Source organism: Heterocephalus glaber, unplaced genomic scaffold (assembly GCF_053883595.1).
Source record: "Heterocephalus glaber isolate CG9 unplaced genomic scaffold, H.glaber_assembly_v1.0 deba00000942, whole genome shotgun sequence".
Classification (NCBI taxonomy): Eukaryota; Metazoa; Chordata; class Mammalia; order Rodentia; family Bathyergidae; genus Heterocephalus; species Heterocephalus glaber.
In genome coordinates this window covers 4,530,104-4,557,795 of record NW_028258174.1, presented here as the reverse complement: position 1 = coordinate 4,557,795, position 27,692 = coordinate 4,530,104, and the positions used below count along the sequence as shown (strand labels likewise).

Sequence of the window (27,692 nt, the reverse complement as noted above, 5' to 3'; positions counted from 1 at the left end):
CACTTGTAATTTTTTTCAGCCTTGACCCTAATCCTGGCCTCTGGATCCTCATATCCAAATGCCTACTGAATTTCAATATATATGGATGTCACAACATCAAACATTGTGCTACAGAAGATATCATCCCCCATGATTCCATCTTTACTAACAAACCAAGCACTGAGTCTTCCTTCTACCTGTATTTTTCCAACAATTCCACTTCCACCCACCATTCTCCATACCCCAACTACCACTGTCCTGGCTCAGGGCATATTTTGCATGCCCACTTTGCGTAGTGTATATTCTAGTGGGGCAGACAATTACAATCAATCAATCAATCAATCAATCAATAAAACAGTTTGCTAGAAGAGGGCAATATCAAACAAAAAAGAACTTAGCAACTAGAACTGATCTAGCACCAAGGCAGACACATTATTTTGTATAATCTTTACACTTCTATGAAATAAATATTAGCAAGATTAAGTTACATACTCCAATGGAACTAATGATTAGGGGAAGAGAGTTTAAAGGTACAACAATGAACAGTGTTAAGAGATCCAGCTGGCACAAACCAAAAAAAATGGTGACTAGGTATATCAGTCAGGGTTCCCAGTTGCAAGCAACAAAAATCCTCACAGGATGATTTAGTATTGAATCCTTATGATTTTCTCTGAGAATTGCTAAGAAGAATAAAGATTCAGCTTTGAGAAGTCGGCAGAAATATAGAGTGAGTAGACAGATGGAAGCACAATTAAAAATCAATCATATTACTGACTAATCCAGTGGGGAAACAGTTTACTATTACTGAACATCGTTACTAAAAGGCTACTGCTGCCACTGAATACTGGCTATTAAAACTACTGGCCTGAGGAAACACAAAATGTTGGCGATCGCTGCCATTTAAGATCTTCTTTCCTTGCTTCTTTTTGGACTAGTTTTAGACTAGAAAGGTTAGGTAGGTGCATCTGTTTGGCTGAGCCCAAGTTATAGTCTGAGACTGCAATGAAAGGGAGCTTGGAGTATGAGAATCTGGGTTTTCACCTTGTGAAGGCAGGCAGTGAACAGGGATATTCTTCATGGTAAGATTCCTATTAAGGAAGGGGGTTCAAATGCAAGGCTACCTGAAGGATGACAACTACCTACCACCCTAGGATGCACACAAAAATCTTTACTGATTGAGACAGTCTCTTGCCTTGAGCTCAAAAATCAAACCCATTACTATAAAATAAAAAGGCTACAAAATAGCTTATACTGCATAAAAAGTTAATCAAATGTTTTCCCCTTTTATTATTCAACTTCTAGTGACAAACATTAAAAGAATAAGAGATATAGACATATTCACATCTCCCAATGGATTTTTTTTTTTTTGGTACCAGGGATCAAACTTGGGTCCTTGCGCTTGCGAGGCAGGCGATGGATTTTATAGGGCACAACTGCTAGAACCACTTTGCAATATGGATTATCAGATCTTTCCAATTAAGCGTATTTAAAATACTGTAGGGGCCTGGGATTTAGCTCAGTGGTTTTGCCGTCTACCTCGGAAGCGGAAGGACCTGAGTTCAATCCTCGGTACAAAACATAAATAAATAAATAAATAAAATAAAATACTGTAAATATGAATTATTTTGAATGGAGAGTCATGAGATACCAACTTTTAAATACAAAGTACAACTAAAAAATTATCTCTTCAATAAGCAACAATGGCAACTAATAAATAATATAAATAAGTCCTAATCTCTGGTTCCTAATAAAAGTATAGAACTGAACAACCCTCTAGAAAATGAAAGGTCGTTAATTTTACATTTAATTAGGACAAAGCCACATCTTGTTCTAATACCCATGAGGAGTTCAATAACAATTAGGCATGCAATCGGGATTTATAAAAGAATTATAAAGGAATTCTACTTAGTTTAATTAGTCACAAAATTAAAGTGCAGTAACTGAAGGGGATCATATGGGTAAAATAAGTTTAAACAGTTTATCATTTCATAATTCAAAGTTATCTGAGAACAATACTAAACAACATTTGTTAGTTCTTTTGTTGTCCTGTGTACAAATAAGAAAAGTGACATGAAAACAAAATGTAAAGCAGATCACTATTTAATCATTTATGAACTTATCAATTTATGGTATAGGTTTTCTTCTCAGAACTTGGAAATTAGTTCCAAATAATAGAAAAATGCCTACAATAGAAATTTAGATAGAGGAGATGAAGTAACAGAAATCCAGATAAAGATATCCTTTGAGTTTGGCCCTTAACAGATGTAGAGGAAAAAGGTGATTTTAATTCAAAAGCTGACAAATATAAGAGATACTGTTATCACCCAGGAAGAAATTTTAAAATATGCTTCAAACTTAGAGACAAAATTTTCATTTCACTCAAGGTAGCTATGCTAAAGCAGGGAATTCATTGCGGGGAAAGAGTCTTTCAAATGAGAAAAAGGCCAGTTCCATTTAAAGACAGTTAACAAGCAACCCTTGGAACCAAAAGGGCTCACCACATTTTCCTTTTCTTTCTTTTTGAGACAAGATCTTGTTATGTAGTTCAGGCTGGCCTTAAACTCACTATATAGTCTAGATTGGCCTTGAATTCACAGCAATCATTCTGCCTCAGCCTCCCAAGCACTGGGATTAGAGGCATGTGTCACCATGCCTGGTGCTAAAGTAGTAATTTCTAATGTGCAAAATCTGACAATACTGCATTAAATATAAAATTTTAACCAGAAAATAGTTATTGATATACATTGAAGAACACAAATATATTTCATTGGAGTTTCAGAATAAGAGCAGAATGGGACTACAATATGGGATGAGATAAGAACTAAGAATTTTTCAGAACTGTTGAGATCCATACTCCAAACCACTCAATTTACACTGAAGGAAACCCAACAAATTAGAAGAACAAATAAAATCCACATGTTAATCCCATAATAGAACTAAAGAATTAAACTATATCGCAAATTAAAAGGGGAGGGCCTTATATGCTGTCAAAAGAAAGAAGAAAATCAAGAAAAAAGAAAATCACCTTCAGAGAAAAACATCTGTATGGACAGCTGGTTTGTTATTAGTAACAATGAAAATCAGAAGGTAGGCTATCATAAATGTGTTGAGAGAAAATTGTCAGCTAAGCAAACTAAAGCCAGTGAAAATATTCTCTAAGAAAGAGCTTTATATAAAAACATTTGAAAGACAAACTAAAAGTGAAAGCATTTGCCATCAGTCAATCCTCATTAAAGGATAGTCTAAATTCTCAGGATGTGCCATAGGTAGAAACAAAACGATCATTTACATACGAGATACAAGGATCACCATTGTTCACTGCCATTTTGTGGAGGATATGTGGTATGTATGTGGACATATATGCACACAAATACCAGAAAACAATAGTTAAAATAGGGGTGAGGGGACACAAGTGAAATTGAAGAGGTTCCTGCATTGTTTAGAAGAGGGTGAAGGTATTGATTAACTCAGATGTTACAATTTCTAGGCGTAAACACTTAAAGAACAGAAACCGAGCATAATTTATAAATGATGGCAGGGAAAGAATAGAACGATTAAAAAATAGATTCCTAACACATTAACTTTCTGTTGTTCTTCTCTTCCTTCCTCTTCTGTACTGGGATTCAACATAGGGCCTTTGCACTGTACTACATCCCCAGCTCTCTTGTTTTTCAGATTGAGGTAGGGTCTTACAACATTGCTAAATTTCCCACGTTGGGCCTCAGCCTTGCAGAATCCTGGCATTACAGGCCTGCACCACACCCAGTCTGAGACTACTTTTTCAAAGAAATACTACCTATGGCGACAACTCACAAGTCTCACTGAGAATTAGTTTCTTTGTTGTTCAGTTCATAGTATTTTGTTATGAACTTTTCTTTGGCCCACTGATTACTCAGAAGTACAAATTCCTCATTTTCAAGTATGGGGAATTTACAGTTACCTTTTTGTGTCTGGTTTTTAGTATAGATGCATTGTGGTCAGGGAATGTTATAATATATGATTTAAAACTTATTGAGACTTATTTTATGGCCTAGTACAGGGGCTGGTAAACTACAGTCTGGGCCAAATCTAGCGCACAGTGTATGTTTTGTTTTAATAAGCTCAGAATTGCATTACATTGTTTTACAAAAAAACAAACAAAAAGGACACAGAAAGTACGACATTATATGCAGCTAACTCTGTCTAAAATACTTATCTGGCCCTAAGTTTGCCAATCCTTTATGTAACCATTTCTCCTGGATTTCCTTTCATACTGAAATAAATCCTTAGTGACTAAACTAAGTTCTAGAGACACTCCCCCATCCCATTACTACCTATCCAGTTCTTGAACTCAGATTCTTAATGTACATTCTTTTTCACTTACTTTTCCCTTTCTCCAACAATATATGTTTCCTTAATCTTGTGTACTAGGCACTTGAGACACAAAGGAAAATACACAACAATCTCTGGGTTCCTCTTCCTATGGAAAAGTAAATATATTCCAGCAAGCATTACCTTGATCCCCAAAGCAGAGAAAGACCCAACAGAAATAGAGAACTATAGGCCAATCTCACTCATGAACATAGATGCAGAAATCCTTAATAAGATATTGGCAAATAGAATGCAGAAGATCATCAAGAAGATCATACACCCTGACCAAGTGGGATTCATCCCAGGGATGCAGGGATGGTTCAACATAAGCAAATCAATCAATGTAATACACTGTATCAACAGAGCCAAGGACAAAAACCATATGATCATCTCAATAGATGCAGAAAAAGCATTTGACAAAATCCAACATGCATTTATGATAAAAACCCTACAAAAAATTGGAATAGACGGTCTCTATCTCAATTTGATAAAAGCCATCTATGAAAAACCAACAGCTAAAATCATACTAAATGGTCAAAAACTGAAATCTTTCACACTCAAATCAGGAACAAGACAAGGATGTCCACTATCACCACTCTTGTTCAATATACTTTTGGAAACATTAACCACGGCAATTAGACAACAGAAACAAAAGGAATAAAGATAGGAAATAAAGAAGTCAAATTGTCATTATTTGCAGATGACATGATACTCTATATAGAAGACCCCAAGAACTCCACCAAAAGTCTTCTAGACTTCATAACCAAATTCAGAAAAGTAGCTGGATACAAGGTCAACACACAAAAATCAATAGCTTTCCTCTACATGAACAACAGACTCACTGAGACAGAAATAGGGCAAATAATTCCTTTCACAATAGCATCCAAAACACTGAAATACCTAGGAATCAACCTAACAAAAGAAATCAAAGACCTCTTCTCTGAAAACTATAGCACTCTGAAAAGAGAGATCGAAGAGGATATCAGAAAATGGAAACACATCCTTTGCTCATGGTAGAAAGAATCAACATAGTGAAAGTGGCCATAATTCCAAAACTGCTATATATAGATTCAATGCAATCCCAATTGAAATTCCAGCAGGATACTTCACAGACCTTGAGAAAACAATCCAAAAATTCATTTGGAACAAGAAGAGGCCCAGAATAGCAAAAGCAATTCTAGGTAACAGAGACATGGCAGGGGGTATCACAACCCCCAACTTGAAACTATACTACAAAGCTACTGTGATAAAAATAGCATGGTATTGGCAAAGAAACAGACCTGAGGACCAGTGGAATAGATTAGAAGATGCAGAAACAACTCCAGACACACTCAGCCATCTCATCTTTGACAAAGGAGCCAAACACCCTCACTGGAGGAAAGATAGCCTCTTTAATAAATGGTGCTGGTAAAATTGGGTTTCAACTTGTGAAAGATTAAAACTAGACCTATATCTCTCACCATGCACTAAACTAAAATCAAAATGGATTAAAGATCTAAATATTAAAATAGAAATGCTGAACTGGCTGGAACAGAGGTTAGGTAGAACTCTTGAAGACATTGGTGTAGGAAAAGATTTTATGAATAAAACCTGAGTTGCCTGTGAACTAGCACAAACAATCAACAAGTGGGATCTCATCTTATTAAAAAGCTTCTGCACAGCAAGAGAAACCACCAACAGTGTGAAGAGACAATCCACAGTGTGGGAAAAAATTTTCACCTGCTGTTCCTCAAAGGTCTACTATCTAGAATCTATAAAGAACTTAAAAAAATCAGACCTCCCAAATTTAAAGACCCAATCGAAAAATGGGCATCTGAAATGAACAGACATTTCTCAAACAAAGAAGTAGAAATAGCAAATAAACACATGAAAAAATGTTCCCAACATCACTGGGCATTCGAGTGATGCAAATGAAAACAATGCTGAGAATCCACCTCACTCCAGAAAGAATGGCTAATATCAGGAAATCAACCAACAACAAGTGGTGGCGGCAGGGCTGTGGGAAAAGAGGAACCCTGCTCCACTACTGGTAGGAGTGTAGAACGGTGCAACCACTGTGGAAATCAGTATGGAGATACCTCAAAGAACTAGGACTGGAAGTCCCATTTGACCCAGCTATTTCCCTGCTGGGTATCTTCCCCAAAGAATTAAAAGAATCATACCACAATGATATATGTGCACCCACGTTCATAGCGGCACAATTTGTAATAGCTAAAACTTGGAAGCAGCCCAATTGCCCATCAACTGGAGACCAGATAAAGAAAATGTGTTTTTTTTTTTTATAAAATGGAGTACTACTGAGCATAAAAAATGAGAAATTAGAGACATTTATAGCTAAATGGATGCACATTGAGGCCATAGTCTTAAGTAAAATAAATAGGACACACACGTGTAAATAGCGAATAGTTTCTCTAGTGTGAGAAACTGAAAGTGTAAATAAGGACTAAAAGGTATAATAGATAATGTGAAATAGGAAGAAAAAGGGCAAAGGGGAAGGGGAAGTGGGAGGGGTAGGGGCAAGGAAAGAAGGGAATGGAATTAATATGAGAAAATGAAAAAATGGAAACAAAGTCTTTGTAAACAGGGAGGGTGGAGGGGTTGAAGGGAGGGCAGGGGAAGGGTGAAAAATAACCAAGAGAGATTATGTAAAGGTGCAAATTTCCAATGTGAATGTCATTATATTGTATACCTAAAATGTACCAATAAAATAAAATTTTTTATAAAAGTAAAAATATTCCAACAGTGTGGTGGCAAGGGCTACAGGTGAGACATGAAAAAAGGGCTTGCTGATGGACACAGAAACAAATGTGCACTGAAAATGAAGGGCAGCAGAATTTGGATTGTGGGAGTCAGATGGCAAGGGGTGTCTAGGCATAAACACTAGGATGTACAAAATCTTGAGAGAAAAAGAAAAGGCAGGCTTCACATTGTACAAAAGAAACTTAGAAATTCTCTAACAGGCAGTATGGTGTCTTTGGGCAGGGAAGCAACCTGTGAAATCAGAAATTAGAAAGAACATTTTAGGTATTCTGTGGTGTAAAGAATGGAGTATGAAACCAGGAGACAAAAAGGAGGAAGTAGAAAGATCAGTTAGAAGACTATACCTATCTTAGGCAAAAGGGTGAAAATCTGAATGAAGAAATGGCAGCAGAAGAGGAAAGAGACATTTGATAAATATCACAGGCAGGACACACCCACCCCAAATCAAAGACTGAAAGAAAAGTGAAGAATAATTTCCGGGAAAAATAAAGAAACTATGACGTCTGTGCCAATGAAAACAGAGAGGAAGGGATTGATATGAGAAAAATTAATGAGGTAGAAATGTTAGAACCAGCTGTATGAATAGCTTCAGGAGCTAAGAAAGAAGAGAAAAGGATGACACTTCTGTTCTTGGTTGCACTAATGGGTAGATTGTGGGGTCATTAATCAAAATGGGAAAAACAGAAGGGGATTCTGAGGAAGAGAAACTGTTAATTTTTTGGCACTTCAGATTGGACGTACCCAAGAACCATCCTGAGAGAGATGTTTATTAGGTCTTAAGATAACAAGGAGTTTAGACCTAGAAATAAGGGTAGCTGACATTTAATTTGTTTATTGTATACGTGGCATTACTAAAATTGCTTACATGCTTTATGACAAATTTTATAATTCTAGGAGACAAGAAGTAGTGTTCAACCTATGAGAAGGTTCAAAGATGAGACGGAATTGGTATAGAGTACATAAGTAACTTATCCAAGACCACTATGTAGGCAAGTAAGTGCTAAAGGCAGGTTGGAATACTGGAGTTTTGACCCAAGCCTGTGCTAACCACTTCACAGAGACCACCTGTGGTCAACTGCGACTGAAGATATGGGGGAGTGTGCGAAATGCAGAGAGGACTAAGGGCAGACCTGGGAGACACCAATACTGAAGGAGAGTGCAAAACAGGACCAGAAGGCTGAGGGTAGCCTCATGCATGTCAAAGGGAGAGAACATTTTCAGAAAGAGGAGCTATTCAACAGTGTCACTTGATGCAAAGATTTAAGTCAGATGGCGGAACCTGACAAATAGGAAAGCCTGGAACATCATTCTGGGAGAGGTTTCCCAAGAGGCTTGAGACAGACTGCGTTGGTCTGAGGAGAAAATGGAGGTGAGGAAGTGATGAGTGCTCCAAAAGAGCTATGAGAGGAATACAGACTTAGGAGGTTGTTGGAGAGAAATTGGGAGAGTTTTGTTTTGTAGTAAAGATAAAATTATAAGCATTCTTTCATGCCAGATGCCCACTAATAAAAAATAAAAATTTGTAGATGGCTCACTAAAAACCTGTAAAAACCTTAAATCACAGCACTAGATTTTGGGACATCACATGTAAGAATTTTGTATACTGTCTCTCCATATCTTGAGCTAACTGCTCACACAGAGCTCTAATACCAACTGGTGGGTGCTCTGACCTGGCTCTAGGCACATCAAGCCTTCCTCAGTTCTTCAAACATACTAAGCTCTCTGGCTTTTCAGGTATGTGGTCACTTATGCCTGGAAACACTCCCCTTAGCTTGCAATGGGATAAGTTCTCATCCTTCCAAGAGACTTTTCCAGAGAGGATTTCACTGACGGACCTATCAAAGTCATATTCCTACCTTAGTCTCTATCATGGTGCTTTGTATTTTTTTTCCTTAATAGTACCCAATTCAACCTGTAACTACTTCATTTGGTCATGTGTAATTAACTATATCTCTTCTACTAAAACGTATGCATCATGATGACAAGGATGTCTGGCTTGCTGGCCTGTGTGGCTTCAGACTACAGAATAGTTCTTGACAAATAATACGTACTTAATAAATATTTGTCAAATCAACTATGTAAGCCAATCTCTCCCTTTATTACCTTCCTCCATTGGGATCATATATGTGTTTTTTAAATCCAGTACCTTTTCTTCATTACATTAACATATATAATTACAATAGTTAATACGTACGTACTGCCCCCTCACTAGAGATCAGATTCTGTGCTCTAAGCTTTATTTGTATAATTATTTCACTTAATCATCACAATAATCCTCTCATATAGATAAGTGCTTTAAAAATTAACTCCATCGGGCCGGGGATTTAGCTCAGTGGTTCCACGGCCTGTCTCACAAGCACAAGGACCCAGGTTCGATCCCCGGTACCAAAAACAAAAAAACCCCCAAAAAACTAACTCCATTGTACAAAGGAAAAAACAGAAAAGATTGTGTTGTAACCTGTCCAAGTTCACACAAGTGATGGAGTGCTGTTTAGAACGTAAAGTTCTTCAAAACCAAACTCGGGCTACTGCTCACTTCATCCTTATCTGGTTTTATTTACATTCTGAGATTATACCTGCTCCATTCCAGCCTTATCCCAGTCCGAGAATTTACGTCCCCTAGACCATCTGTTTTCTGATGGAGAGAGGCGAGGACAGGGAGCAAGGGAGGACTATCCCAAACTTCCAATTCTCGGCTTCTCCCAAGGAAGATATGTGTGGGAGGGAGACGAGACCTAGGCGTTAGCAGCGTATTTCTAAGCCCTAAGAGGTAAGCCGATACCTAACATGCAGCCTGTGGTTTTGGAGCTGAAGCCAGTTCTCGCACCACATCAGTAGTCAAACACTTACCTTAACTGCAACCTCTGGAGCCGAGTCCACCGCCACTGCTAGAGATGACTTGGCCGAAGGCGACTTAGTCAAGTGCATGAGGGAGTCGGCGGCTGGCAGCGGACATCGACTGCCCTCACTGTCGGAGTCTGATTCGGACCCTGAACCCGAACCATAGGAAGCGGCGAGAGATGCAATTGCAGCCGACATGATGGCAAGGGATCCGCGGAAGAAAAAAGGCCCCGGCGGAAGAAGCAGCTCCCAGGTCCTGACAGATTGCCACGGGACACATTCTTCCCCTCTTTTGCTAAGAAACCATTTTTAACACTTTGAAATAATAAATGATTAATAAAATAGCAGCAACCCAACTAAAGGTTTGGAGACTTTTATCTAGAGCAGCAGAGGGACGTAAAATAGCCCATAACTTTCAGGACCTAGCTGGTTAGAGGAAACACTACGAGTTCTGATATACCTTAAAGGCCTGGCGGTTCTGGGCTCCCGGCGTGCAGCGCGGCAGGAAGTGTAAACAGGCACTATGGGAAGTGTAGTTTGGAGAGAGAGAGGGCGGGGAAGGGAGGGCCGTCCTCCCTCCGACCCCGCCCCTGAATGGATGGTTCCTTCAATTGGCTATCATCTCCCCTCATTCCCTAGCCAAGCACCGTTCTACCCCCTCCCCCTCCCCCAAACTGAGGATTGGGTAATACCACAGAGCCTCAGGAAAGGGGGAAGAGCGAGCTTCACCCCCTCAGATGGGTGAGTGGGCGGAGGCTGCGTTTCCCACCGCGGATGCACCTGGCCCCTGAGGGCTGAAGCAGAAAGTGAGAATTAAGTCCCTAGACCTGTGACCTGCTAGGGGTAGCTCCCGGGGGAAAAGGTGGGAGACTAGCTGGAGAGAGAGCCGCGGCTCCCCCTGCTTCTGGCGCGGGTCCCGGCGCCCGGTTGTGGAGCGTCGCGCGCGGGGAGGAGGCGGGCGGAGGGTAGAGGCGGCTCGCGGTGTTGTTCGCTCGCACATCTATCGCTCCGTGGGTCCTGCGTCCGGCGGGCGCCCCAGGCGGCATCCGCGGTGGCCCGGAGCTTCAGCCGCTGCCAGGAGTGGGTTCCACCCCGGAGCCCGACGTGCCTGGGGACTCTAGGTGGGGTCCCGGAGCTAAGCGGGACCGGCGGCCGCCGCCGAAGCATGAAGAAGGGGTAAGGCTCGAGCCCCCCCCCACGGTTTCACGGGGAGCGCGAGTCTCTCAGGAATCTCTGTTCGGGGCCGGGGTCCTGGGAAAGGCTCTTTCCCTCACCGGCCGGAGCTGAGAGGTGTGCGTGGGTCTTTGGTCCTTAGAGGTTGCGGGGATGGATGGGCGCGCCTCCCCCGCCCCCATCCCGAGTTTCTCCAGCTCCTGCTGGCCGGGCTGGGTGCGAGGAGGACGGCTGTAGGGACCGAGGCTGCGTTGGGCCGAAAGACTGCGGGTCTCACCTGCGGGCTGGGCTCCACCGCCCCCGCGCCCGCCCCGGTGCCTCCTTGCGCTGGGGGACGCTGAAGCCGGTGGTGGCGGAGAAGCCCTGGCTCCCTCCGTCTGCCGGGGTTTGTAAGCAAGCTCCTGCCTTTGCGTGTTTGCGCCGCGGGTCCGTGTCCAAAGACATAACGGTAAAGCGAGCGTGGGCATCCTTATTTATTTATTTATTTATTTATTTATTTATTTATCTTTTCATTTGAAGAGGAGGCGAGGCGGCGCGGTCCCTTCTGATGCCGCTTGATAGGGAGGTGCCTTGGGCAGAGTTAGGGAGCCGCTCGCTCAGCTTTGGTGTTGGCAGGACTCGCCCATTGTGCCACCCAGATAATTATTCAACCATGCAGCATCCACTGCACCTTTCCCATTTTTCTTTTCCCCTTGCTACAGCATGCCCCCTAGCTTCGATACTCTGACACCTTCGCTTGCTCTTGCGGATGATAAACTAGAATGATGATGAAAAGAAAGCACATCTAACCTGAACATTCATGACCTATCCTGTACCGATTAATTAAGCAGTCCCCAGGCAGAATGGGTACATACTAGGTAGGAGGCATTCTAACTAACTAGCTTTTTAAAAAAATCTAAGGTGTGCCTTGGATTCTTTTTCATTATTATTATTTTTGGTTTTAGATTAGCATATTAGGTACATCTGATTTCTGTTCAGTAATTGATTATTCAGCCTACAACTTTCTAATTTGTATGGTAGGTAACTTTAATTTTTTAAATTGTTGATAGCACAAATGGAATCTCAGGTTGAGCTCTGAGGAACAGTATATGCCTTATGCTATAAGTTTCTGTTAAGTATGTTTACTCACATTGACTGTTTGAATAAAGTATTTGATATAAAAATTCCAAATGTTGAATAAGAAAAGTTTTGTATTTTCCAGCAGCAGCAGAATATTTGATTTCTAATCATTGCTTTCAGTTGAAGGGAAGGATTTTGTATTTAAGGTGGGGTTTTAACTGTCCTATTGACCATTCCCTAATTTATCTGAATTTTTAATTCAGTTTTCTTTACAGTAGCATGTATTTAAGTACTTGTCATAGATTTTTTTTATTTTTCTAACTTCTGTATACAGGGAGGGATGAGTACGTTCCAGTTTTGCATGATCTACCTGAATCATGAAGTATTTTTTTGAAAACGTAAGAATCAGTTGTTGGTTACTTGATTATTATGTTAACAACTGTTTAAATCTCATTTTTAAAAATAGATTCAGAACCAAGAATATTTTATTTTTTGTGATCATCTCTTTCCATTTTTCCTTGTTTAAGCTTGTTGAGTTAACCCTTTGATAAAAACAGAACTGCACATAGACATTGGAGAAGCACATTTAAGGTACAGTAATTGGTGGCACTTGGAAGTTGTGTACATGTAAGTTGACGGTTTTGGATCAGTTGTTTGGTTAGGAAATGACCTTGCAATTTACAAAATGGACACCTTTGTGCCTTCATTTTCTTATATATAAATGGACGTAATACTCATTTACTCCATAAGGTAATATGCATAAATTTAGTAAAAATGTTTTCATGGTGTTATTAAAGAAAACTTAAATATTTTGGCTGATGAATAATGAAAGTATATGAAAAATATCTTTGTTTTTCTTTGCCATGTTATAGTGGCTAATTTATACTGACTTGCTTTGGACAGATAGGGTTTTAAATTATTTTTCACCTATCAAGGGTTTTTAATTGTAGACTGAATATTTATCGTGAATATGTATAGTTATAAATATAGGTATAGTTAATACTCACAAAAATTATCTGACTTTTTAATAAGGATAACATTAAGTTTATAAAAGGTAAGATACCCACAAAAGGTTAAAGCTTTTTGCATTAAAAAAATTTTCTGATGGCAAAATCCAAAATGCATGTTGTGATCATTTTTAAGGTATGATATGGAGCTACTTTATCATTGCTTATTATTGTTTATTATTGCTATCCATATAGCAAAATATTACTGTATTTTATATATTTTAAAGTTTGTCTGGTTTGTACATGTTTGCAGTACGTAATATTTACATTCTTTGTGTGAAGCTGGTACATGTGCGTAACACATCTTAATTCCTTTTTTCATACCCCTCATCTCCATCTCTTGATGCTCTTCCCATTTAAGATCCATCTTCCTATTTCCTGTTATCTTTTATTTTGCTCTTTATTTATAATGTGAGTTTCTCATAGAAGAGAAATTAATTGTATGTTTTAATTTTAGATATCTTTTTCAAGTACTTGCTTTTTTATCACAATGGATAGTAGCTTTTGATTTCCTTATTGGAGGACTAATGCAATCAATTTTCGTAGCAAAAACTATTAAAAGATTATTAGAACTTTTACCCAAGCAGTGCTTTTGGTTACTTTGTAGAATAACTTCATTTAAATGATGGGAATCTTGGAAGTGTCTTTAAAATTACTGTAGTATAGGGTTTTTTGAGAATTAATTTGATTACATATTATAATATTTTCTTAAATTTAACTGTCATTATCACTTGAATAAATGCAGTGAACTTACAGTTTTTCTTAAACTCAGGGGACAGGAATTAATCTGCAGCTTACTGTCATAAATCCAAAGGTGCTAGCATAGTGTTCAGCAAATAGCAAGGGCTCGGTTTTCTTTATTGAACAAATAAAATGAATAAGGAATATCCACTGAGTTAATCGTGTGAGGGAAAAATTTTAAAGGTAGATTTATCAAACAATTAATGAAACAGTTATCTGGAGAGAAAAGAGAAAAATGTATTTGGAAGTCCTTTGAAACCTCCTGTCACCTTTTATAATCATTTTGCTTTTTTTTTTTTTTTTTGAAGTAGCACTAGATACTGAATAATGCATATGTTAGCAACCTAAGTGAAATGATGTTTTCTTTTTATCTCTCTCTTTTTTTTTTTTTTTGGTACCAGGGATCAAACTTGGGTCCTTGTGCTTGTGCAGCAGGCAACGAAACCACTGAGCTAAATCCCTGGCCCTTCTTTTTATCTCTTATAGCTAACTTCATGAAAATGTATAGTAATTATTTTTTCTGTAAAAGTGTTTTTTTTTTCTTAAATTCTTTTATTGGTACATTTTAGGTATACAGTATGTTTACATTTATCATTGGGAGCTTGTACCTGTACATGATGTATCTTGGTTCTTATTTTTTCTCCATTACTTGTGTGCCCTTCCCTATTTACATAGACTTCATTTCCTTTTTTTTTTCTTTTCTCTTAATTTTTCCTTTCCCTTCTTTCCTTTCGCCTTCCCCTCCCACCACCCCTACCCCTTTGGACATTTTCTTCCTATTTCAAATTATCAATTATTCATTTTAATGAAATGTTTTCCTTTTAATGTAAGTTTTCCAGTGTAATAGCATTAAAAAGATACATGAAATTATATTTTTTGCTATATATCTGAATAATTTTAAAAATAAATGATCCCTGAGTTAGAAATTTTTATAAAGTAAGAATCTTGTGTTTTTAGTTTATCACAGCTTATAATTTTGAGTCTTTGTGACTTGGTAGTCCTAGCATTTAAAACTTTTAAAATGGTTTGAAACTTGGAATTTATATTCTCGAAAATAATATACTTAGTGCTTAGGTTTACAGACAGCCCACTAAAAGCTATTTAACCCATAATATACCTGAATTGTAGAATTATGCTAGCAATAATAGAGAATAATAAAATTATATTAATAACTAATATAAATATATTAGAATACTTATGATACTGTATATGACCATCCTTTTATCTTGTTAGTCATGATAACATTATTAGGAGCATGTTCACTTTCACCCACTGGACATAAAGAGGTGGATATTCCTCAGCTCCCTGCATGGTTCAGCCTTACAGCATCTGGAGGGAGAAGTTAGTGCATGAGAGAAGTTGGAAGGAGCTCAGGTCTTCTATGTGACTACCTCTCAGGGTCTTTGGTTTCCCCAGTTGTTAAGCAAGTTGAAACAGATGACTTCTAATGTACCTTTTAGTTACAAATAAAATCCTTAAGGCAATGAGAATATCTGTGTAACTCCCTTTTTCTAAGTGTTTGTTTTTCCCTTCTAATATTACTGCTTATATACCCCTGTCAGGGAATTTTTCCTCTTTAGATTTACCTCTGAAAAGAACATAGCTCTAATCTTTTTCTCACATTTGTATTCTTGGAAACAAGGCTTTGAGGTTTTGTTTCGTTTTGTTGGTTTTTGTTGTTGTTAGTGTTTTAAGAAAAATTTTGTTAGTTTTCCTTCCCTCTGTCCCTTCTGCCTTCCCCCTTTCTCTTTTCTCCATTTTCTCCCTCCATTCTTTTCCCTTCCTCTTCTTTTCTTTCCTTCCCTTCCTCTTCTCTTTGTTTCTCTCCCTCTCTTTCTCAAAAATAAATTTCCAGCACAACCAAGAAATGGAATTAAAATTGCATGCTAAGGAACTTTAATATGGGAGTGGTGGGGTAGGAGGCAGATCAGAAAAGTGAGTTTATGAACTTCAAGCACAGGGACAGTCTTGTTTGGTTTGTATTGTTTTGCTTCATTTTTCTGTTCCCAGTGCTGTTTAGTTTAACCTAAATGGATTTTGAGTGGAGGTGATTCCTACAGAATAGGTGAGTCATTCTCCTAGGTGGGTGGAGAAATCAGGGTGCTGTGAGAAAAGCAGTTATAAGACACTGCTCCATTTGTCATATATATCAGAGTCTTTTGTAGGTTTTTAATTAACTTCTTATTTGAAGATCTGTGATATTAAAAGATAATGTGTAACATGGTCTCCTAAGAGGAAAGGAAGTAACACTGCGTACTTGCTAAAGGTACAAATCACTTTATAATACTACTACATTTTTTTTTCATTTACTTGATAGCGTTCTGAGGATTTCATGGAAGAAGGAGGTTAACTGAGTTAAGTATGTTGTTTATTCTGCCCAGATGTCCAAGTTCTTTGGGAACTGTTCTCTCTTACCTTTCCCCAATAAGTTACCAGTGGAGCAGTCATTTTAACAACTTGATAGCAGTAATTATGCCTACCTGTTACCCTCCCTGCATTTAACTTGCACCATGCTAAGCCAGTTATTCATTCATGTAATCATTGAAGGCCAAGTAGGCGCTAAAAGGATAGGTCTCTAACCTCTTGGTGTTAGCAGTGTAATAAGAGAGACAGATGCCTAACAAATACACCCATTTGTAGTTGGATATTGTGAATGCTGTGCAGGAAGTGATGGAGGGACCTAATTCACATTGGGAGTCAAGGAAAGCTGCTTGGAGACCAGACTTGTGAAAGCCTAGTAGAAAAAGAAGAGGATATGAAGAATACATGTGAAACAGTTTGAAATGGGGAAAGGGCTTAGTTGTTCAAGGAACTTAAAAAAAAAAAAAAGGCCAGAGTAGGTAAAGGTGAATGAGTAGGAGGGATTGTGACTTGATAGAGGCTGTGGAAGTAAACAGGAGTTAGACTCCACAGGGCCCACATAAATCCTGGTTCTACAAGGATTACGGATTTTAATTCTATAGAACAAACCAATGAAGGGGTTAAATTGGGTTAATTACTGGATGAGGTCTGTCTTTTATAACAGGGTTCCTTCTGGTATTAGTCCTTGGCCTGGTAGGAACCAGGCTGCACAGCAGGTTATGGAGAGGTGGGAAGAGACAGTGGCACTGGTGGTAGTGTGAAGCTTTATCTGTATAGCCATTCCCCATCTCTGGCATTACTTTCTGAGCTCCACCTCATGTCGGATCAGCAGTGGCATTAGATTTTCATAGGAGCGAGAATCTATTGTGAACTGCAAATGAGAGGGATCTAGATTGCCTACTTTTTGTGTGAATGTAATTTCTAATGATCTGAGGTGAAGCTGAGGCAGCAGTGCTGGAGAATATAATTATTATGTGTTGGGAACATATACTGATAAGAAAAAGATACTACCCCTTCCCCATCCCATGGAAAGACTGTCCCTCATGAAGTTGGCCCCTACTGCCGAAAAGATTGAGGACTGCTATTTTATAAAGATCGTTCCGGCTTGAAAGAGGCCAGGGAAACCAATCACAATTGTATATATTTTTGTTTTTTATTGGTGTGGACATTTGAACCAAGCCAGGTAAGTCACTCAGCTTTTTCCTGTGTTCTGGATGCCTAAAGGTTAAATTTGTTTTCTCTCTAGCTGCTGATGCTATAAAATAGGAATCTTTGAATTTCTTTCTTAGTGATCTGTTTCTTGTCATGTGAGCTGGACAGGCAGGGTCCTGTATGGTGAAGAGTGGGACTGCATTCAAGAGCCTTTTTCTATGGTTCTGAGAATGAGTTCCAAGCAACACCCAAGTATTTTCAAAATAAGGCCTCTTTTCTGCATAAACTAGTTGGGACTGTATTTCTGGTACTTGTCAACAAACCGGCTGAGTCTTGTCATAGATCAGGTAAACTACCTAATAAAAATGGAGGTGAAATTTGGACATAGATATGTATAATTTCAAAGTCCCATATTTTCCTATCTTGTATTGGTAGAGTACCAGTTCTTAAAATTAATAACCCTAAGGGAATTCTAAACAGGTATGTTTTGGGAGTGATGAAAATTTTTGGATGGTGATGGCAACAAAGCTATTTCAGCTTTCCGCCTAAACTGTTACCTTGGTCTATTCCAGTGTTTCTGTATTGACTACAGACTATTCATTTTAAAAGAAGATTTAAAAAAATCCCTATGTATAAGGACATGGGTAAACTTGTTTGATTCTACTAAAAATTTTGAAGTTTTTTTTTCATATGTAGCCACAAAAGTTACCTTATTTTCCAGTCTTTTAAAAACTGATGTCTGTTGTCATATCTTTTTTATATATAAAATTCTGTGACATATATGTCCTGGAGGTTATGCCAGGGAATTGTGGAAAGATTAAGCAAAGAGAGAACAGATGAAGTATTTTGTATTTTAGTGGAGGATGAAGAGTAACAGTTATAAAAGTTGTGTGGGGTACATCATAGTATGTGGCTAGAAATTTGTCAGTTTTGTTGACATTTTCAAAGACCCCCTCATTTGTTCTCATTGACTTTCTCTACTGACTTGTTTCCAATTTCATTGATTTCTGTCCTGACTTTGAGCATTTTTCTGCACCCCAGGTGCCAGGGATTGAACCCAGGGCCTTGAGCACACTAGGTGAGTGCTCTACTGCTTAGCTACATCCTTTGTCCCTGTCCTAATTTTTACTATTATTTTTTTCTCCCTGCTTGCTATAGGCTTATATTACTCTTCTAATACTTTTCCTAGATTACTGATTTTAGATCATTCTTTTTAATTCATGCATTCAATGAAGTAAACTTTGCTCTAATTACTGGTTTTAACACATTCCACAAACTTTAATAACATATTTTCATTTAGTTCAGAATATTTAAAAAACTTCCGGAGACTTGAAACTATGTTATTTAGAAGTGTGGTGTTTAATAGTCAAATAATTTTGTATTTTTCAGCAATTGCTCACTAGTTGAATTCCATTGTGATCCGAGAGCATACCTAGTATGATTTCTATTGTTTTAATTTTTTTTAGATGTATGTAATGGTAAGTACTATGTACATGTCTATTAGATCCAGTTGATTAATGGTGTTACTTAGTTTAACCATATCCTTACTGATTTTCTGCTTGTTGGAGCTGACAATTACTAATAGAGTTATGTTGAAATCTCCAACTGTAGTTGTAGATTCAGCCATTTCTCCTTGTAGTTCTATCACTTTTTGATTCACTAGTTTTGATGCTTTGTTGTTAACACCATGTACATTAAGGATTGTTATGTTGTTTTGGAGAATTTGTCATAATATAATGCATTTTTTAAAAGCCCTAATTATTTCTTTTGATCAGAAGTCTTCTTTGTTTAAAAGTGTACAGCTACTTCAAGTTTTTTAGGTTCCTGTTAGCATAGTGTATTTTTCTCCATCCTTTTATTTCATTTTTTTAGGTTCATGTTAGCATAGCGTATCTCTCTCCATCCTTTTACTTTTTTTTGGTACTGGGGATTGAACTGGGGACCTTGCACTTGTGAGGCAGGCAGCAGCACCACTGAGCTAAATCCCTGGCCCCTCTATCCTTTTACTTTTAATCTATCAGTGTCTTTATATTTAAAATGAGTTTCATGTAGAAAATAGACTTTTAAATAGTTTTTACCCACTGGCAGTCTTTTTTTTTTTTTTTTGGAATCAGGAGCTCACTATGCAGTTCGGGCTGTCCTTGAACTCACAGTGATCCTCCTGCCTCAACCTCCCTAGTGATGGCATTACACGTGTGTGCTACCACGCCTGGTTCATGGGCAGTCTTTTAAGTGGTATATTTATTTTTGTGGTTGTTTCTTCAGGCAGGAGATTGAACTCAGGGCTTCATGCCCATTGGTATACTTAGACCATATTTAAAGTGGTTATTGATATAGTTGGATTAATAGCTATCATATTTGTAACTTTCATATTTATTGCACTGTGCTTTGTTTCCTTTTTTTTTTAAATTCCTCTCCTTTTTGCTTTCCCTAACATAATTGAGCATTTTATATGGTTTCATTTTCTCTCCATTCTTACAATATCAATCATACTTAAAAAAAATTTTTTTTGATGTTTGCCTTACAGTTTACGGGATACATTTACAACTAATTGAAATCCATGTTTAAATATCACTAATGCCTTATAACTGATAGTACAGGTAATTTATGACAGGGTTCCCAATTTCCCCCTCCCATCCTTCATAACATTGCTGCCATTCATTTCATTGTCCATATTGTACTTTACTTTGATGTTATTATTTTGAATGAACAGTTATCTGTTGGAGTCAGATAGAAATAAGAAGTATGAGGATTTTTTATTGTTTGTTTTGAGACAGGGTCTCACTTTTTAGTTCATTATGTAGTTCAGGCTAGCCTTGAATTTACAGGACAGCCCAGGCTGACCTTGAAGTCTCAGTGATCCTCTTGCCTCAGCCTCCCAAGAGCTGAGATTACAGGCATGCACCACCGTGCCTGGCTTCAGAAGCATGAAGATTTTCTTTTACCTCAATTTATTCATTTTCTAACATTTGTCATATCTTTGTGTTGATCTGAGTTTCTGGTTTATACTGAATTATTTTTCTTCCCTTCTGAAGAACTCATTTTGTCATTTTTTGCAAGGCATGTTCACTGGTCACAAATTTCCTTGGTTTTTATTTTTCTGAGAAAGTATTTCTTTTTCACTTTTGAAGAATAACTGAATACAAAATTCTGGGGTGCTAATCAATACTTTAAATATTTTACTTCACTCTTGTTTGCATGGTTAATGGTGAGAATTCCCTTGTAATCTTATCCTTGTCCATCTGTAGATAAAATGATTCCTCTCTGGCTTTGATCAAGATTTCTCTTTCTGCAGTTTGAATATCATATAACTAGGAGTAAATTTTATGGTATTTATCCTGCCTAGTGTTTTCTGAGCTTCATGGATTTGTTGTTTAGTTTTTGTCAATTTTGGAAAGAATTTTGAGCACCTATTTATGCTGAGCATCTTACATATGTGCTGTAATCCTCACAACAACCCCGTGAGAGGTGTAATTTTCATTTTTTGAGGTAACTAAGAACTAAGTTTTAAGTATAGTCTGTGACACATTTTTTTTTTTTTAAATAACAGTAGCCAAAATTTAAGTGCCTTAGGCCCACTCCTGGCTCAGACTTCCCAGAGATAAAGAGAGAAAAATGGAGTTATTTTGATTTGCTATTAGAGATTGAGGTTGGAAATTGATTCCCGAGTTCAAGCCATGTACAGTGTATCAAATTAGTCTAACATCAAAGGAACTGAATGAAGATGGCAGTGTTGCATTCTTGTGATGAGAATGCAGATATTTTACCAGCAATTTGTGCATAGTCAAAAGTTGACTGAACTGACCAAGAGAGTCTCTAGTACTTTACTTTAAATTTGCTTTAATTTGAAGATGATTTCAAATCCTGAGTAATTTGGTGCTTGTAGTAGAAATAGGCTCACAGAATGAGTAAGTTTCCTCTTTTGGGAACAGCGTAAAGTCATGAATGATGAGTTTGATTTTGGATATGTTGAATTTGGGTTAAGAGATACCCATTTGGAGCTGTCTGGCAGACAGCTAGCACAGGGTTAAATATTGCCAGGGATTTTAGTGTTGTTTAAGCTTATGCAGCTAATGTTGAGAAGACAATTTGAGATCTGGGAATAGATGGATTTGTGAAGAGGAGAGAGTATAGAAGAATCTGAAATATAACAAAACTGTGGGCTTCTGACATATCTTTGGAGAATGGAAAGAAGGAAAGACAGAAGAGGAGACCGAAGGTGTGATCCGAGGGGATATTGTGTTGCACTCTGTTATGATTGTTCTCTTGGGACTGGGGGCTCAGGCCCTGTGGTCTGGACAGACCTCAGAAGAGTACTCTGAAATGCTAGTGAGTAGGGAGGGAGGCCAAGCCAAAAACTTAATGGTTTTGAAAATAGAGGAGAGTGAAAGGATTGCAGGAAGGTGGTAAGGCCAAACAAGTTTTATAATAAATTAAAGGGATGGAATGTTGAGGTCAAAAAGGTGCATTTCCAAGATGCAGATCTTGGAGGTAAAACTGTTTGACTCTTTACACAGGCACTTCATGTGCTTAGTAATAGAAAGGATGGTGCACTTTAGTTTTCAGAACTGGAAATACTAGTAATGGAACCCTTGAGAGAGGGGGTATTCTTTTAAAAGCCTTGTTCTAATCTGTGCGTTTCTAACACTTGCTGTGGCATTGGCAAGTAGTGCATGCCACCTCATTTGAGCGGGGAATCCTGGAGCGATGAAAAGGGAAATGCGTTAATGCAGATTATTGTAAATGAATTCTTTTTGCTTGCAAAAATAAGATTTTCATTGTGATAGTCAACCATCATGTATCTTGTATACAGTAGATCAGTGTTAATATAATAATTATTTCATTATGTAAGGAAATGAAATAGATCAACTCTTAATGGATTTGTGCATAAAAAACCTTTTAACATTGGAAGGAAATGCAAGTTTCTTTTTTGTATTCTAAATATAGAAAGTTGACATTAATGACCTGCCATTGGTTGAATTTTAATGTTTCTTACAGTAGTAGGGATAGACTTATGAGTTCTACAACATTCATTCATTCATTCATTCATGTAGAGCCAGAGTCTAGCCATGTTGTTTAGGCTAGCACTAAACTCCTGGCTGTAATTCTCTCTCCTCAACCTTCTAGGTGGATGGGACTATAGTGCATGCTCCTGTGTCTGCTTTCCAACTAATTTTAAATTAATTGAATTCAATCATTGAAAATCTGTTATTTGAGAAGCTATGATAGAACCAGAAACTATTGCTTAAAATAGTATTTACTATTATTATGAAATTTTGGGGGGGTAAATGATAGTTACTATAAAAGAGCTTTGAAATAAGTATTATTTTTAAAGGATTTCAGGGGAAGTGTTTATTTAGCAAATGTATTTTTTTGTGATTGAAATAAGTATTATTAACATATTATTGGTATATTTTAAGCCCATGAACTAGGACCATAGACAAAGCCAAGATTTGCACTTTTTAATGTCATACCCAGCATAGTATTTAAGTATTTCTGATATAGCTAATGACTAAAATAAAGAATAAGTAAATAAATACTTTGTTTTTCATCAGTCTAGCTCTGTTTTTAATTTTTAAGTGATTCTTTACACTAGTCATATTGATCTAAAGAAAAGTGGTGAAAATTTATTGAAAATTAAGTTACTTTTAAAATTTTTTATTTATTAATTTTTTTTTTTTTTTTTTTTTTTTAAGCCGTACCGGGGATCAAACTAAGGACCTTGTGCTTGCCAGGCAGGTGTGGTGCCACTGAGCTATATCCCTGGCCAACTTACTTTTATTTTTCGTTTCTATTTGAATGTTTTTCATTTGTATCTGCCTCACCAACTAATATTGGAATTATCCATAAATGACATTGTTTGAGAATGACTGAAGAATGTAGGTTCTTTAAATTAGATGTAAATGCATCTCACTTCCAGAAAACTAATGGCCTGAATATAGATAGAAATAAGAAATAAGATTTAAGGTCTAAGTCCTGCAGTATGTATGAGGAGTGGAGATTGAGAATAAGGCAGGAGGAAAGCCATGAACTTGAAGTAAACTGGAAGCCAAATTAAGAACGTGTTTAAAGGAGTGAACAACTATATCAGATGTTAATTGAGAAGAGGCCTGACAATTAACCATTGGTTATAGCAACCTTAGTGAGATGGTTTGGTATGATACTGGGAATAAAAGCCTGGATGCAACAGATTTCAGTGAGAAATGCAGGAGAAAATTTAGTTAGAATTTTGCCATAACGACAGAGACAATGGGAGAGGGAGGAGATGGCTGGAGAGACAAGTAGGACCAAGAAAAAGGTTTGTTGTTAAGTTCTTAAAAATGAGTGATGCTGATGACAGTGATCTAATAGAGGGGGAAATGTAGAAGAGAGGATAATTAACACCTACTGCTTAAATAGGATTTGAGAACTGGCCTGAAACTTCATCACTGTGTGAAATAGTTTCTGAGGAAAAATTGTGACTTTTATAGTTGCAAATCACAAAAGCCTATTAGTACAATTCATGTACTATTTTGTAGTTGTAGATATCTAGTACCGGAGATCAAACTTGGGACCTTGCACTTGCAAGGCAGGCGCTGGAACCACTGAGCTAAATCCCTGGCCCTAGTTGTAGATATCTTTAGTGATTATATATGTTAATAAAGCCACACACCTGCCAGTTTTCCAGTGGATAACTGCATTTATTTTTAAGTCAGGAATAGGATTATAATATGTTGACAAAAGATAGCAAAGCTCTCTGATCTACCTGAGCTTGTCTGCATTTTTTTCCATTTTTGTTTAAGATTTTCTACTAATATATCTCCAAAATGAATTTTGAAAAGCTATTGAATTCTTGTACATTTAAAAATTGATGTTTAATATAAGTTTAAATAATTTGTTTATAGATGATAGAAAACAATCATTTTGTAGGACTAGTGTTGCCTGTAGTTAGAATAGTTTATGCTATTTGATTAAATGAATTTTAGAAAGCTCTATTAAAATATAATTGCCATACAGTAAACTGCAATTAGATGAGTTTTATTTAGGGATTCACTCAGGAGACCATCATAAGATAATGAACCCTCAAAAGTGTTCTAATGTTTTGCCTTTCTGATCCTTGTGTCTATCTCTCCCTACTCCTTCCACCAACCCCAACTCCTTCACTAAGCAACAACTAATTTACTTTCTGCCACTAGAGGTTAGTTTGCATTTTAAAAAGCATTGTATGAATGGAACATAATAGTACATGTGCTTTTTTGTTTGACCTTTTCATTTAGCATAATGATTTTTACATTCATCTGTGTTGTTACATCAATCATTAGTTCATTTTATTGCTGAATTCTTTTTCCATTGTACAAATGCTATTCTAATGGATAATAACTTCTTAGCTATTTATTTGTTTCTGGACATCTGCGGTTGTTTTCAAGTTTTGGATTTTACAAATACAGCTTGAATTTAGCATGCATGTGGAAGTCTTTTTTTTTTTTTTGGTATATGCTTTCATGTCTTTTTGAGAAATACCTGGAAGTAAAATGTCTGGGTCATATGCTGGACATAACGTGTTTAATGTTACAAAAATATTTTAAGGATATTTAAAAAATTTTTAATAGTATATGTTTGCAGTACATAATGATTACATTCAATGTGGAGAGTTGGTACACGGACATAACACATCTTAATTCTTTTTCCTTCCCCTTCTCCTCCCCCTCCATCCCCCTAACTTTTACAAAAACTTGCCCAGCTTTTTCAAAGTGGTTGTACTGTTGTACATTTCCACAAGCAAGGTATGAGTTTGGCTACTCCATATCTCACTATTCTAATTTTAACATTATTATAATAAATGTGTAGCAGTATCTCATTGTGGCCTTACTTTGCATTTCCCTAATGCCTAATGATTTGAACTTTTTCCTGTGCTCTCCAAGTATTTTCTTTGGTGAAGTATTTGTTTAAATTATTTGCCCATTTTGGGTTGTCATATTACTGAATTTTTAAAATACAAAAATTTTTAAATTCTAGATACATGTATTTTATCAGCTGGTGATTTGCAACTGTTTCCTCTCACCCTGTCTTTGTTCCCTTAACAGCGTCTTTCAAAAAAAAAAAAGTTCTTAATTTTGATGAAGTCTAATTTAATCATTTTTTATGGATTGTGCTTTTCGTATTATATCTAAAAAATCTTTGCCTAACTCAAGGTCACAAAGATTTTTGTTTTCTTCTAGATGTTTTACAGGTTTATATTTTATGTTAGGTTTGTGACACATTTAAATTAGTTTTGTACCTGGTATGAGGTAAGGATCAGAGAGCTTTTTTTGTTTTGGTTTGGTTTGGTTTTGCTTTTTAGTATAGATATCTAATTATAACATCATTTTTAAAAAAGAGTATTCTTTCTCCACAGAACTGCTGTTGCACCTTTGTTAGTTGATCATATATTATATGTGAGGTTATTTCTGGAATTTCTACTTTGTTCCGCTGATTATTTGTCTTAACACCAGTATCAAACTGCCTTGATCAATATAGATAAAGTATTAAAGTCAAGTAGTGTAAGTCCTCTTTTCAAAGGGCTAGAGAGGCTATTTCTTTAAATGAGCTTTGGTTATTTATGTCTTTCAGGGAATTTGTCCCTTTCATCTAAAATATCAAATATATTGGCATGAAGTTGTTCATAATATTCCCTACTTGTCTACCTGTTCTTGTTTTGTTTTATTTGATTTTTTTGAAACAAAGTGTTACTAAGTTGCCCAGGCTGGGCTAGAATTTGCAATCCCCCTGCCTCAGCCTCCCAGACTGCTGGGATTACAGCCATGCGCCACCATGCCTGGCTTCCTACCTGTTATTTTATTGTCTAGAATCTATAGTAAAGTCTCTTACTCATTCTAGAAGATACTGACAATTGTATCTTACTTTTTCCTGCTATCAGGTTTATGGATGATCCCAAAAAAACATCTTTTCTTTTCATTGATCTTTTTTCCTCCATTTTTTTTGTTTCATTAATTTTTTTTTCATTTTTTCCTGGTTTCTTATTTTGAATTTTATGATAGTCTACCTTTTTCTAGTTTCTTGACCTGAAAATAGTTTAGATCATTTATTTAAGATCTGTTTAATTATAGGCATTTTGGTGCTATAAATTTCTTTTTAACTGCTACTTTAGCTATGTCTTTAATCTTTCATTTTTTTCATTTACAGAGTTCAATTATTTTCTAATTTTTCCTTTTATTTTTTGAGCATTTACTTAGAAATATATTAACCTTTTTTTCAGAGATTATTTAAAGATATGTAGTTTCTAAATATTTAAGAATTTTCCAGATACCTTTCTCTTATTGATTTGTAATTTAATTCAATTGTGGTTAGAAAACATGTTTTGTAGGAATTGAGTGCTTTTAAATTTATTTTGATTTACTGTGCAGAATATGACCTGTCTTGGTGAATGTTACTTGTATACTTGAAAATGTGTATTCTGCTATTTGGATGTGGAATGTTCTATAAAATTTAGTTAAATCAAGTTAATTGGTGGTATTCTTCAGGTCCTCTATATGCATATTGACTTTCTACTTGTTCTATCAGTTATCAAGAGAGGGATTTTGAAATTTCTTACTATAACAAAGAGCTTTTTAATTTTTCCTTTCTGTTCTATTAGTTTTCATTTTGAAGCTATTTATAATATATAAACATTTAGCTTATTATATCTTTGTGATGAATTGACCCCTTTATGATATGAATGATCTTTGTAATTTGATAATACTGTCAGTCTACCTTTTTTCATTAGCACTAGCATGTTATATCTTTTTCTGTCCTTGCTTTTAACTTTTAACCTATTTGTGTCTATGTTTAAAACAAGTTTCTTGTAGGCAGCTTGTAGAAGGGTGTTTTTTATCCGCTCAAATAAATACTATTTATTAAATGACTTTATTTAACTGACTGTTCCTTTTCTCCAGAATTAAAGACAAACTTTTCATCCCGAAAAACAGCATAGCCCATTGTATATGTACTTAATTTCTCTTTCCATTATTTCCTTTCATTACTCTTCTACTTTTACTTTATATGACTCAAACTATATTTATCTTTCTTTCCTGAATATATGCTAGTTTCCTGTCCTTGGGTTTGCTTTTGTTTTATATGTCTGAAAACTACATTTTATACAGGTGTTCACCTGTCATCCTTTGCATCTTTAAAGGCCCACATCAAATACTACCATTTCATAAGGTTTTTCCTTATCTCCAGCTAGTTGTAGTTTTTCCATTCCTGATATTGCCGTGAGTGTCCATATTACCACTTTTCACTGCCTGATTACAA

General features: G+C 36.7%; 2 protein-coding genes across 11 annotated transcripts in view; one reads left to right on the top strand and one right to left on the bottom strand.

Moving 5' to 3' along the window:
• Positions 1–10,461, bottom strand: part of Cdc40 (cell division cycle 40) — a 51,735-nt gene extending 41,274 nt beyond the window's left edge. Inside the window, exon 1 of the mRNA XM_004873979.3 lies at positions 9,940–10,461. Coding sequence (XP_004874036.1) covers positions 9,940–10,128 — 189 coding nt within the window. The 5' untranslated portion in view covers positions 10,129–10,461. The remainder of the gene's footprint in view (positions 1–9,939) is intronic.
• Positions 10,462–10,606: 145 nt separating this feature from the next.
• Positions 10,607–27,692, top strand: part of Wasf1 (WASP family member 1) — a 103,573-nt gene continuing 86,487 nt past the window's right edge. For 2 of the 10 annotated variants that reach the window (XM_004873976.4, XM_004873975.4), the window contains exon 1: positions 10,940–11,106. The gene's annotated coding sequence lies outside the window, so the exon portion shown is untranslated. Of the gene's footprint in view, positions 10,793–10,939; positions 11,221–11,804; positions 12,120–18,464; positions 18,502–27,692 lie in introns of those variants that run through there. The other 8 variants (XM_087208670.1, XM_087208673.1, XM_087208669.1 and 5 more) reach the window with 8 other exon arrangements.